The 14345-nt window shown below is 43.6% G+C and overlaps 1 protein-coding gene across 4 annotated transcripts in view; it reads left to right on the top strand.

Annotated features, from left to right (window-relative positions):
- The first annotated feature begins 2676 nt into the window (after nt 1-2676).
- REPS1 (RALBP1 associated Eps domain containing 1) overlaps nt 2677-14345 on the top strand; it is a 138583-nt gene continuing 126914 nt past the window's right edge. For 2 of the 4 annotated variants that reach the window (XM_075862428.1, XM_075862429.1), the window contains exon 1: nt 2677-3505. In XM_075862428.1, the coding sequence (XP_075718543.1) occupies nt 3353-3505 (153 nt within the window). In that variant the 5' untranslated portion in view covers nt 2677-3352. The remainder of the gene's footprint in view (nt 3506-14345) is intronic. The other 2 variants (XM_075862426.1, XM_075862427.1) reach the window with 2 other exon arrangements.

The raw sequence follows: 14345 nt of genomic DNA, 5'->3' as shown, positions 1-14345 counted from the left end.
AAACCTGTGGGGTCAAAATGCTCACTATACCCCTAGATAATTTCCTCAAGGGGTATAGTTTCCAAAATGGGGTCACTTGTTTGGGGTTTTCACTGTTTTGTCCCCTCAGGGGCTTTGTAAATGTGACATGGCCTCCGCAAACCATTCCTGCTAAATGTGAACTCCAAAAGCCAAATGGCGCTCTTTCCCTTCTCAGCCACGCCGTGTCTCCAAACAACCGTTTATTACCACATGTGAGGTATTGTTTTACTCGGGAGAAATTGCTTTACAAATTTTGCGGTGCTTTTTCTCCTTTAGTCCTTGTGGAAATGAGAAAAAAAATCGCTAAACCTACATTTTCTTTGAAGAAATGTTGATTTTAATTTTCACGGCCTACTTCCAATAATTTCTGTAAAAAACCTGTGCGGTGAAAATGCTCACTACACCCCTAGATAATTTCCTTGAGGTGTCTAGTTTCCCAGATGGGGTCACTTTTGGGGGATTTTGACTGTTTTGGCACCGCAAGAGCCCTTCAAACCTGACATGGTGCCTAAAATATATTCTAACAAAAATAAGGCCCCAAAATCCACTAGGTGCTCCTTTGCTTCTGAGGCCGGTGTTTCAGTCCAGTAGCACGCTACGGCCACATGTGGGATATTTCCTAAAACTGCAAAAACTGGGCAACAAATATTGAGTTGCATTTCTCTGGTAAAACCTTCTGTGTTATAAAAAAAATTGTATTAAAAATGTATTTCTGCAGAAAAATATGAAATTTGTAAATTTCACCTCTACTTTGCTTTAATTCCTGTGAAATGTTTAAAGGGTTAAGACATTTTCTAAATGCTGTTTTGAATACTTTGAGGGGTGAAGTTTTTAAAATGGGGTGACTTTTTTGGGGTTTCTAATATATAAGGCCCTCAAAACCACTTCACAACTGAACTGGCCCCTGTAAAAATAGCCTTTTGAAATTTTCTTGAAAATGTGAGAAATTGCTGCTAATGTTCTAAGCCTTGTGAGGTCATAGAAAAATAAAAGGATGTTCAAAAAACGATGCCAATCTAAAGTAGACATATGGGGGATGTTAATTAGCAACAATTTTGTGTATTATAACTGCCTGTCTTACAAGCAGATACATTTAAATTGAGAAAAATGCTAATTTTTGCAATTTTTCGCTAAATTTTGGTGTTTTTCACAATTAAATACTGAACATATCGAGCAAATTTTGCCAGTAACATAAAGTCCAATGTGTCACGAGAAAACAATCTCAGAATCGCTTGGATAGGTGAAAGCATTCCGGAGTTATTACCACATAAAGTGACACATGTCAGATTTGAAAAATGAGGCTCTGTCAGGAAGGTCAAAAGTGGCTAAAGAGGGAAGGGGTTAAGGGCCGTTTTTCAATCTTTGTGACGGTCGTTAATAACTGATCCTGGCCCCACTTTATGTGCTGAGTCCAGGGAAGCCCTTGACGTCACCATCCAGGGCTTTCAACTATGGAGTCCCCAGCCAGAGCATGGCAAGCTCTCTGGCTGGGGACTCCTGTTTTGTCAAAGTCCTTGATGTCACTGTCCATATATAAACAGTGACGTGAGGGGCTTTGAGATGTCGGAATCACCGGCAACGCTCTGGCCAGGTATTACGCTCCTAGAGAGAGCTCCTGGCTTCATTATCCATAAGTGGACCGTGACGTCAGGGGCTTCCTCCAGGAGCGTAATCTCCGGCCAGAGCGTTGCCAACACACCATACATATGTGGCGCTGAAAGCCTGCTTTTAAGGACAAGTGCCATAAATGAATGGCATTGTGATGATGCAGACACAGAAGAGATATTGGCCTTTTAACCCCAAAATAAAGAGAGGGAGCTCCTATTGTTTGTAGTTGCCTATTAGGCCGTGACTAAGGCCGGATTCACACGAGCGTGTTCGGTCCGTGATATATGGTCAGTGTGTCTGCCACATTTCCCGGACCAAACACAGTGCATCATAGTTCTGTATGACACTAGGAGTCTCTGCCTTTCCGCCGAACTACCGTCCGGTACTGAAAACATGATTACGCAGCGAGGCAGGGACACCTAGCGTCATAGATAACTATGATGCTAGGAGCCCGGCTCCCTGCAGTGTGTTTGGTCTGGGAAATGCGACAGACACACAGCCCGTAAATCACGGACCGAACACGCTCGTGTGAATTAGGCCTTAGGCATAGCTTTTCACTGAAAGGCAATAACGTACTGGTACACAGTAATGCCAATGCATTATTTGTTAAAAGTAAAATGTAAAAGTCCACTAGTGGGAAAAAAAAATTAAATCAAGTTTAATGAGTTGTAAAACAAAACAAAAAAAAAACACCACACAAACAAAAAAATAATAAATAATCACGTTTAAAAAAAAAAAAAATATTGTATTTATTGAATAAGTGATCAAAAAAAACTATACATATTTGTTATCTCCGTAAACATAACGCCCTTTAACATTATTTATACCGCAAAATAGTTTAAAAACTCCCAGTTCAGTTCCAAATTCTCATTGGAATCTTTTTATAACCGTAAAAGCCTAAGATCCACGTGTAACACCACTCTGTGCCACGTGGTGGCGCTGAAGTGACATTTGTACTCATCAGCGCGTCTGTTATCAGCTCTGTAAACGTGCGTACGTTGGGCCGTGACTTGAGCGGCGCAGTTCCTCTCCCTGGATATCCCTCCCCACCACTAGGGGCACTGCTGTCACTGTTGTTCCTCCCGGATCTGTCAGTCCGGCGGATGAAGGGTGCCCTGCTCAACATCCGGCTCCCCAGTTCACGTCTTTTTCGGACTTGTGTATGTGACGACGTCACCCGGGGCGCAAAACCAGGAGCTGCTGAGAGCCGAGCGGGAGAAGCCGAGGCACCGAACCGAAGTGGAGCGGCTGGAGTTCCCGCACTTGGAAACCCTCTACTTGGCACACAGACCATCCGGCTAGGTGGCGTCCAGTCGCGGGCACAGTGACCGGGAGCGCTGGGCTCCTGAGAGGAGTTATCGGGAGCGCGTACGGGACATGCAGGGGCGGACGCCGGGAGCAGCCCCATGTGGTGATGGAAGTTATTAGAGAGTGCATGTAGAGGGGCGTTACTGGCCACTCTGAACTTCATCTCCCCACCTGCTGCTTCCACACCTTGAGGAATAGGAAGCGGGACCCCCTCCAGGAGAGCAGCTGACACATGAGTGGATCAAGTGACCCCTCACTGCCTAGATTCTGCTCCCACCTGAGGACAGCTCGGGAGTTCGCCCCCTATGTCTCCTAGGTTGTGATCAGCCCCCCTGCCTGTCATTGCTCTTGGGGGAAGTTGTGTGGTGTTTTACAGACTTGGACCGGTGAAGTTGCCACAGGGTCAGTGTGAAGGATGGAAGGACTCTCCCTGAGTGATGCTGAGCAGAAATACTACTCTGACCTCTTCGTGTACTGTGACACTGACAGCACCAAGAAGGTGGCCTCCAATGGCCGGGTGCTGGAGCTCTTCAGGGCCGCCCAGCTCCCCAGTGAGGTCTCCTTGCAGGTAATCTTGGGTTCTCATATACTTGCTGCTGATTGGCCTGCGTGCTAAACATCCTTCATCTTTGTCCTGTGTCCTATACGACTAAAAATCCGGCCTTGGAGGTTGGAATCGGGACCGGGTGGAACTTTCTATGCAATGTATGGGGTATAAATTAGGCCTGATTTTAGCGTCTGAGAACCATGTGTCCTATAGGCCTCTGCGTGGCCTGATCTCGGGGATCTTTGCTACAATGCATCGAAAATTTGCACTGATTAAGGGCTTGTCTGCGCGTAACTGAAAAATTCTGCGGCAATTCGCAGGATTTCCTGCGTTTTGTTTTCTGCAGAAAATGGTGCGTATTTTGCTGCGTTTTCTCAATGCTGGGAGATGATGACATCTCTGAAAAACGCAGGAATTCAGTCCACTTTGCGCAGCAGGAATTGACATGCTGCGTTACGAAAAATATGCCCCGCAGGTCAATTTCTGGTCAGAAATTTTACGCAGCGCGAGGATGAGACTTGTTCAATCTCACCCACTTTGCTGCTACCGTATTCTGCTGCGTATTTTCCATCCTCCATTCCGGATGGAAAAAAACCGCAGAAATTCCACTACGTGTGGACGAGCCCTTGCGGTACAATGCATGTGGAGAGTGTTTTCAGACCCCCATTTAAATGTTACAGAAAAAAAGTGTAATGTAAGTGGTGAATCGGTGAGAAGAAAAAATGTATGGTCTCATAATTCTTAGGGCGCTGTTTTATGCTCTGACACATGTCTTAGGGGCCCATCAGCTGTACACGTCCAATATACCTCTGACGTATGCCCCACATATGCCTCTTGACGTATGCCCCACATATGCCTCTTGACGTATGCCCCACATATGCCTCTTGACGTATGCCCCACATATGCCTCTTGACGTATGCCCCACATATTCCTCTTGACGCATGCCCCACATATGCCTCTTGACGCATGCCCCACATATGCCTCTTGACGCATGCCCCACATATGCCTCTTGACGCATGCCCCACATATGCCTCTTGACGCATGCCCCACATATGCCTCTTGACGCATGCCCCACATATGCCTCTTGACGCATGCCCCACATATGCCTCTTGACGCATGCCCCACATATGCCTCTTGACGCATGCCCCACATATGCCTCTTGACGCATGCCCCACATATGCCTCTTGACGCATGCCCCACATATGCCTCTTGACGCATGCCCCACATATGCCTCTTGACGCATGCCCCACATATGCCTCTTGACGCATGCCCCACATATGCCTCTTGACGCATGCCCCACATATGCCTCTTGACGCATGCCCCACATATGCCTCTTGACGCATGCCCCACATATGCCCCACATATGCCTCTGACGGATGCCACTTTATAGACTCCCATGTTAAAAAAAACATATACCGCGTAGCATATGTTTTTTGTTTGTGGGATGTCTCTACATAGAAAAGCTTAGTTGACTACACTTTTCTATAAATCCCCCCCCCAAAAAATTATATCGGTGTATTCCAGCCCGATGGGTGAATAGAGAATGACAGCTGGTGGGTGAATTGAGCCTTATGGATACTTTTGGAGGTTTGAACTTGTAGAGCAATGCCAGCGTGTCCTGCCACCTAAAGGCCACATTGATACTGCATGATGTAGACCTGGAGGGGAAGCCTCACTACAGTCTATCATTTGTATCCTGGGACCTCCTGTGTAGCGCTCTGAATGTCCCCCCAAGTTGCTCTCCCTCCAGGTACACTGCATTTTAATATAGTTACTTTTAGATCTGCTCAAGCTAGGAAAAATGTAAAGCCAAAACCCCCCCCCCCCCCCCCTCCTATGTTTAACAATTGTAGTTGAAATTTAAAGTTGAGTAGCTTTGTAAATACTTTGCTTTATTGTTTTTGCATTGATTCTATGTTTTCCCAGTTTATATACATGGCTGCTTTAAATACTTGAAATAGTGACTGATGGACCCCATTGACGTATGGTCCAGCGAGGTTTCTGTTTTCATGGGTTGCGTAAAAGGACTATTTAGACTATTTTCTGGCAACACTTGTCACCTTTTTATGACTCGAAAGAGCGTGACAGATGCTGATCGAAGGCAGACCTGTGTGAAATGTTCTCTGCCGTGTCAATCATTGTCGGGGGCAGTCCCTGACTAATCTGCATCTCATCAAAGGAATCCAAGACCAGATCAAGACAGAGGTCAATCACCGATTTAGGCCTCATGCACATGACCGTAGTGATGTGCACGGGCCGTGACTTGCGGCTCGGACGGCCGCCCGCAAATCACAGGCCGTGCACATTGCCGTGTGTATTAATTTCAACGAGCCTGAGCAATGCACGGACCGTGGAAACCACGGTCGTGTGCGTGGGCCCATTGAAATGAATGTGGCCGCAATTCACCCGCAGATTTGCGTATGAATTGTGGCCTCAAAAATATGTGCATGGGGCCTTTGTTGTTTTTGACTTACCAGGGCATTGTCCCGAGCAGCCTTTATAGACCAATTGTGAATAACAAGTCGTTCTGAAAATGTCCCGTCTGATATTACTAATGAATGGTCAGTCTAAGGGCAAATCCACATGTACTGGATTTGCTGCAGGGAATTTCCACAGCAAGTCTGGAAGAAGCCGCAGGGAAATCCGCAGCGGCAAATCCACACCAAATCGTGTTGATTTTGATGGATTTGTTTACGGATTTGCCGCTGTAAGGGTCCGTTCACACGTTGCGTAAATACTGAGGATTTTTCGCAATGGAATTCGTTGTGGAAAATCGACCGCATAATACAGTAGCAGCAAAGTGGATGAGAGACAACGAATCTCATCCACACGCTGCGTAAATGGTGAGCGGAAAAAACGCTTTGAAATTGACATGTGGTGTGGAAGTTTATTCCGCAGCGAGTCCATTGTAATTGCGTAAACGCCGGTTATTCGTTGCTGGTTTTCCCCATTGAATTGAATGGGGAGGTAAACCTGCAACAAATAGCATTTGCTAACTGCTCACCTTGACATGCAAATCACCGTTGATTTCGGCAATTAACCCCTTCGATGCGGCGACTGATTGCGGTCCCCTCATTTAGGGGGTCTGAAGTACATCGGCAGCCACCAGAATGCGATTTTGGGGACTGTGGATGGTTGGCATGGCAACCGGAGGCCAGACAATGGGTCTGCCATGTACGGAAGCCTAGGAGGACCAGCGTCCGGCAGGTCCTCAGGCTTCCTATTACGTCACTGTCTGTATCAAACTGACAGAATACATTACACTACGTAGGTAGTGTAATGTATTATAGCAGCAATCAGAGCTGCAAGTCCTCAAGTTCCCTAGTGGGACAAAATAAGTTACTAAAAATATTTCAGAAAAGTGTAAAAATATAAGTTACAAAAACAAAAAATGTTTTTTTTTTTCCTATAAGTCTTTTATTATAGGAAAAAAATAAACTTTAAAAAAAAAAAAAAAGTACACATTTGGTATGACCGCATTCATAACGACTCAAACTATAAAACGATAATATTTTTTTCCCTGCGCGGTGAACACCGTACAAAAAAATGCCAAAAAACACTTTTTTTGGTCTACACCCCTCCCAAAATATAGAATAAAGTGATCAAAAAGTGGCATGTACCAATAAAAACCCATCCCGCAAAAAACAAGCCCTTAGGCCTCATGCACACGAATCTATTTTTTGGTCCTTGGTCACCCGTATTCGACCCGTATTGCGCCGGTATTTACGGACCCGTGCCCGTAAATACGGGTCTGGTGTCACCAGTATTCCACCCGTATTTACATGCATGTTTTCGCTGAAAAATTGCAGCGGTCACATGGGCTGAAACGTCATCCCGGGAGGCCTGATAGGAGGAAGAAGCAGGGAGTTCTGGGTAAGTATGAACTTCTATTTATTTTTTTTGACGCGTTGATTTATATTGTGATCGGTAGTCACTGTCCCTGGTGCTGAAAGAGTTACTGCCGATCAGTTAACTCTTTCAGCACCCTGGACAGTGACTATTCACTGACGTCTCCTAGCAACGCTCCCATAATTATGGGTGCACACACGTAGTCACCCGTAATTACGGGAGCCCCATAGACTCCTAAAATAGGACATGTTCTATATTTTTCAACGGCCCGGGCACCTTTCCGTAAGCATACGGGGAGGTACCCGTGGCCATTAGAAGTCTATGGGCCCGTGATTATGGGCGTTTTTACGTTCGTGTGCATGGGCCCTTACACAGATTTTTTTTGACTGAAAAATAACAAAGTTCTGGCTCAGAATATGGTGACACAATTTTTTCATGAAAAAGTGATTTGATTGTGCAAACGCTGCAAAACATAAAAAAACTACATACATATTGTATCGTCGTAATCGTATAGACCTGCAGAATAAAGTAAAATTTTCATTCAAAGCCCAGGATGAACGTCGTAAAAAAAACAAACAAAAAAAAACCATTGTCCGAATTGATTTGTGGTCCCCTCGCTTGCCAAAAACATTGTATTCGAAAGTGATCATAAAATTGCATGTACCCCAAAATGGTACTAATGAAATCTACAGATTGTACCGCAACAAATAAGCCCTCACGCAGCTCTGGTGGTAAAAAAATAAAAAACTTCTGTCTCTCAGAATATGGTAGACTCAAAATGTGCAGAGCGTTCCAAAAGCGGATACAATCGGGCACCGTTTATAAGTGCGACACTAGCCACGTATCTATGAATTATTTATTTACCCCATTAATATATCCTCTTATGTCCTGATGTACTCCGCACAGATTACGTATGTCCGCACATTCTAAACTGAAATACCAGCGATACCCCAAACAGAACAGTTACCAAGCAAAATCCATGCTCCAAAAGCCAAATGGCACTCCCTCTCTTCTGAGCCCTACAGCGTGCCCAAACACCAGCTTATGTCCACATTCCATCTCTATACCCGGGAGAATCCGATTAACATTTTTTTGAGGTATTTGTCTTCTGTGGCACAAACTGGGCACAACACATTCTGCACTAAAATGGCATATCAGTGGAAAATGTAAATTTTCACTTTGCACCATCAGCTGCACATTAACCACTTTGCGCACCACAACTTAATAGCATGTCGTGGTGTGGGGGGTTAAATGGAGTGGACTCGCGCGCTAAGCCTGAGCCATACGCTGCAATAGTAAAAGTAATACACAGCTAACACCCGGGACTAAGGGCGGATTTACACGAGCATGTGCGTTTAGTGCACGCAAAAAACGCTGCGTTTTGCGTGCGCAAAAGGCACTTAACAGCTCCGTGTGTCATCACATAGGATGTGCGGCTGTGTGATTTTCGTGGTGCTTTTCTGTTTTCATTCATACTTTTGACTGCTGTTGCGCGAATCACGCGCATCCCACGGAAGTGCTTCCGTGTGGTGTGCGTGATTTTCACGCACCCATTGACTTCAATGGGTGCGTGATGCGCGAACAACGCAGAAATATAGGACATGTCGTGAGTTTTACGCAACGGACTCGCGCTGCGCAAAAATCACGGACTGTCTGCATGGCCCCATACACTAACGTAGGTTCGTACAACAAGCGTGAAAATCACGCGTGTTGCACGGACGTATATCACGTTCGTGTAAATCCGCCCTAACGGACAGGAAGAACGATCGTGCTGTTACAGGAGCCTGTGAAAATTACAATATACTGCAATATGTTAGTATTGCAGTGTATTGTACCAGCGATCTAATGAACGCTGGTTCAAGTCCCCTAGAGGGACTAATAAAGTTATTAGTGAAAAAAATTAAATCCATATTTCTAGTCCAAACAAAAACCCTTTTCCCATTTTTCTTCTACAGTAATGTAAAAAATAAACAAAATTAGTATCGCTACGTCCGTGTAAATCTGGACTATTACGATATACCATTATTTCACTCGCACGGTGAAAAAAAATAAGCACTCACACTGCTCAATCGACCAATAAATAAGAAAGGTTATGGCTTTCAATTTTTTTTTTTAACAAATCTGGCATCACTGTAATCTTATTGAGTCGCATAAAAAATGAATAGCGGTACTAATGGCGCTACTTCCCTTTTGAGCCCTGCAGCGGGTCCAAACAGCAGTTTATTACCACATATGGGGTATTGCCGTAATCGGGAAAAAATGCTTTACAAATGTTGGGGTGCTTTGTCTTTATTCCTTGTAAGGGCTTGTCCACACACAATAGAATTGTGTCAGAATATTTCTGCAACAATTCCGTTAAACGCAGATATTCCGCTGCGGCAAAAACGCACTATTTCCTGCGGTTTTTACAGCAGAAAATGGTGTGTATTTTGTTGCGTTTTTCACAATGTTAGAAGATGGAGACCACTCCTGAAAAACGCAGAAATTCTGGCCACTTTGCGCAGCAGGAATTGACATGCTGCGGTACGAAAAACACGCACCGCAGGTGATTTTATTTTTACGCAGCATGTGGATGAGATTTGTTAAATCTCATCCACTATGCGGCTGCTGTATTCTGCTGCGTCTTTTCTGTCTGAAATTACGCCTGGAAAAAACGTGGCAATTCCGCAGCGTGTGGACGAGCACTCAAAATGAAACCTTTCTATGTTTTTTCTGAAAAAAAGATTTTCATTTTCACGGCCTAATTCCATTAAATTCAGCAAAATGTGTTGTCAAAATGCTAACTATACCCTTAGAAAAATTCCTTGAGGGTTGTAGTTTCCAAAATGGGGTCACTTTTGGGGGGTTCCACTGTTTAGATACCACAAGACCTATTGAAACCTGACATGGTGCCTAAAATATATTCTAAAAAAAGGAGGTCCCAAAATCCTCTAGGCTCCTTTTGCTTCTGAGGCCGATGCTTCAGTACATTGCCACATCTGGGATATTTCCTAAAACTGCAGAATCTGAGCAATAAATATTGTGTTGCGTTTCTCAGGTAAAACCTTCTGTGGTACAGAAAAAATTTTATTACAAATGAATTTCTGCAACAAAAAAAAATTTACATTTGTAAATTTCACCTCCACTTTTCTTCAATTCACGTGAAAAGGTTAAACTTTCTGAATGCTGTTTTGAATACATTGAGGGGTGCAGTTTTTAAAATGACTCATGGGGTGTATCTAATATAGAAGGTCCTCAAAGCCACTTCAGAACTGAACTGGTCCCTAAAAAAAATGGCCTTTTGAAATTTTCTTGAAAATGAGAATTGTTACTAAAGTTCTAAGCCTTGTAACGTCCTAGAAAAATCAAATAATGTTCAAAAAACGATGCAAACATAAAGTAAACATATGGGAAATGTTTTTTGCAAATTTTCTCTACGTTTTGGTGTTTTTCCACAAACAAATACTGAATTTATCGCCCAAATTTTTCCACTAACAAAGTCCAATGTGTTATGAAAAAACAGTCTCAGAATCGCTTGGATAAGTAAAAACATTCCAAAGTTATTACCACATAAAGTGAGAAGTCAGATTTGAAAAAATTGGCTTCGTCCTCAAGGCCAAAACAGGCTGCGTCCTGAAGGGGTTAAGGCTCTTGCGTGGAATTGTTTTCTTGGCTGACTTTGTAGCTCCTCTGAGTGGCTCCCATCTCCTCGATTTATAAAGGACATTGCCTGTCTTTATGACATAACTGGACTTTCTTCACAAGACATAACATTGTCTATTTATTTTTTGTTATGAATTAGCATTCCAAAGAACATTGCCAGACTTTCTGTTTTGGTTTTCATTACGAGCCCAGAAATTGTGTTCTAGGATACTTAGGGCCTGTTCACATCAGCGTTGGCTTTCCGTTGAGGGGTTCCGTCTGAGGTTTCTGTCGGGAGAACCCCTCAACGAAAAGGCAAGCGGAAACCTTAGCTTCCGTTTGCATCATCAATGGTGACGGAAACATTGCTAATGGTTTCCGTTTGTCACCTTTCCGTCAGGTTTCCGTTTTTTTGACTGAATCAATAACGCAGTAGTCTGCCTTTCTGTTGAGGGGTTCACCCGACAGAAACCTCTGACTGAACCCCTCAATAGAAAGCCAACGCTGAAGGGATTTATATAAGGCTCTGTTCATAACTCTGTTGGGCTGTTCCGTTGTTCTGCTCCGTCGGGGGAGCAAAACAATGGAATAAGAGAATAAAACAAGGAAATACGAGACCGCCGGTTGCCGAAGGAACCCATTGGCTATAATAGGTTCCATCGACTTTCCGTCAGGGTGTCCGTGCTTTTACCAGACACAATAGCACAGCATCTTGCGCTATGGACTCTGGTAAACTCTGGCAAAAAACCTGCTGGATCTGCGACGGAGGTCCCTAACAGCCTCTGGCGCAGATGTGTACATAGCCTTGGATGCACTTCTCCCATCTTCTCTGTACTCGTTCCCATTCAAGAGTTCAGCTCTGGTTGTCATCCTGCCTTTTTTTATAGCCTTCCACAGGGGGGTCCTTCTCCATAAAATTCTCTCTGTAATTGTGGGGGAAAAAATGCTTCCATCAATTCTTTACCAAAATTTGCAAGGCAAATTAAATCTAAACGATCCTAAAGCGGCTCTGTCACCACGTTATAAGTGGCCTGTTACATAATGTCACCGGCGCTGTAATGTAAATGAAATGGCCTGTTTTTCTTTAGTCTGCTACCATATTGGATCTATCTAAGATGGGGTATGTGAACCTGGCCTAACACGTCCTCTGTGCATTAGTCACACCATGGCTCCTTAATGCCCAGTTCACGCACTTCTGCATCTTTTGCTTGCATTTTACTTTTTGCTAAGACTAGGAATGAATATTCCAACTAATGTTAAACCGTACGGTATTACCCCTCCAGATAATAAGTGAGCAAAACGCTGCTGTTTCTCAAACAAAGCTATCACTGGTGAATACAGAGTCTAAAACAAAACTTTTAATAAATATCCATAAAAAAATAAGCAGCGCACCTTATAGGTTTGAATATAGTAATACAAATTACCAAAATAATCATAAATTTCCCTCCAAACTGTTAAAAAAAAAATCTAACAAACAAATTGGATGTACGTTACCAGCATCCTACCGTGATTCAGACAAGGGAGCAATTACCAGTGGATGAAAGAAAATATATATCCCTATTAATCTAACTACAATGGCCCTCCTTGGCAAATGGGGCGAATGCCCACAGAGGGTGGCAATACTCAGGAATCAGTTACTAAAGTTCTTTAGAGGAGATAAGATGACTAGAGCCTGGGTAAATGTACAAATAAGGAAGCCAATAAATTTACAATGTAGTGAAGCTTTCCATGTTAAAATGGTATCACTTGCAGTGGCAAGTCCATGTTGTGTGTATTTCACACCAAATGTCGATGTCTCCCGACAGAGTAGGAATGAATAAAAAAAAAAGTCTAAAGTTTTAACTTCTCGTCTAATTTTTAGCTTGAAAAAAAAGAGGAAAAAAAATCTGCACTAAAGTGTAATAAAATAACAAAGTCCCAGCAGTGGCCCTTCTCCCAGTATCCACTGGTCAGTAGCCATGATTGAGGTGTCCCCTTCTCCCAGTATCCACTGGTCAGTAGCCATGATTGAGGTGTCCCCTTCTCCCAGTATCCACTGGTCAGTAGCCATGATTGAGGTGTCACAGCGGTGCTGTCTCCACCTTTTTACCAGTAGTCACTGCATTGCCTATATGCTTGCCTCCACCATGATGCTGTCATGTTCTGTCTTCTGCTGACAGGAAGCTGCTTGTGAACAACCAGTTATCAGCTGCTGCACATAGTTTCCGGTTTCTGAATTGATCGCCGGTTTTCTGGTGTGAAAACATTGAATTATATTGTGTTCTTGGAGCCCCTGTGCTTTTTCTGACATGTACACATGTCAGACGGTGGCAAGGCTTCAGACTGGCACAGTGTAACAAATTTTTCAATATTATCCAAAACTTTATTAATTAGATGGTTGTTACAAAGCAACTTCCTATCTGATCTTCCGTTTTTGTTTTTATCCTGCCCTACTGTCTTCAGTAGACTGTGCACCCTAGTGATTGCTTGGAGATACTCTGCTTGCACAATACTCTGGTATTAACAACACTTTCTAAGGCCCCATGCACATAACCGTAGAAATTGTCCGTAATTACGGACCCATTCACTTCTATTAACCACGGACTCCATCCCGTATATTTGTCTGGGCCATAGAAAGCCTCCGCAAAAGATGTCCTATCTTTTGCTTTTTACGCTCCGTGTTTCCATAATTTGTATGGGAGCACGGCTGAAAATGCACGTGGCTGTGATTACGGGCACGGCCGTGTGCATGAGACATTGGGGCATCATGTGAACAGGTGTCAAATCGTTTGTGAAAACCGTCCGTTCTTCACTGAAGATTGTCACTGTGCGGGACCCAATTTCACAGATCCCCCATGGGCTTGAAAATGGGCAAAAATAATACATGTCCTATTTTTTTCACGGGCCGTTCACACGATTGAAAGCTTCCTGGTTCTGTTTAGAAACAGTAGTTGTCTCCAGCTAGACTGCTGGTTGTGCCGCTGTGATTGCCGTGCAGCCAAGAACCCTGTGGCAAAAACCGCAAGCTAAAATACTTACTGTAAAATACTAGTCTAGGGTTGTTTTTCAGGGAGTGGGATTGGACGCTTTATTTCCGGTGTAGGGTAATGTTACTTCTACACCATATAAAGACATTTTAGGTAATTGTGTGCTCCAAATTTGTGGCCAGTCTGGGGAAGACCCTTTCCTGTACGAACACTAAAATAGAAACCAAAAAGTTACAACAGTGCATAACACAAATATGACAGTAGTCAAACCAAGTTGAGGTTAGTCTGCATCCAATTATGATATATTATAATATACAACAGGATTATATATCACAAACCCAAATGGAAACTGTATATCCAAATGCAGAAATACTGACCAGCATATGAGATATCATAGGCCATAGTTTTCCCAACCACTATAGACC

This window comes from Rhinoderma darwinii, chromosome 4 (genome assembly GCF_050947455.1).
Source record: "Rhinoderma darwinii isolate aRhiDar2 chromosome 4, aRhiDar2.hap1, whole genome shotgun sequence".
Lineage (NCBI taxonomy): Eukaryota > Metazoa > Chordata > Amphibia > Anura > Rhinodermatidae > Rhinoderma > Rhinoderma darwinii.
Note: the sequence above shows the minus strand (reverse complement) of the source record. Positions and strands in the feature narration are given on the sequence as shown.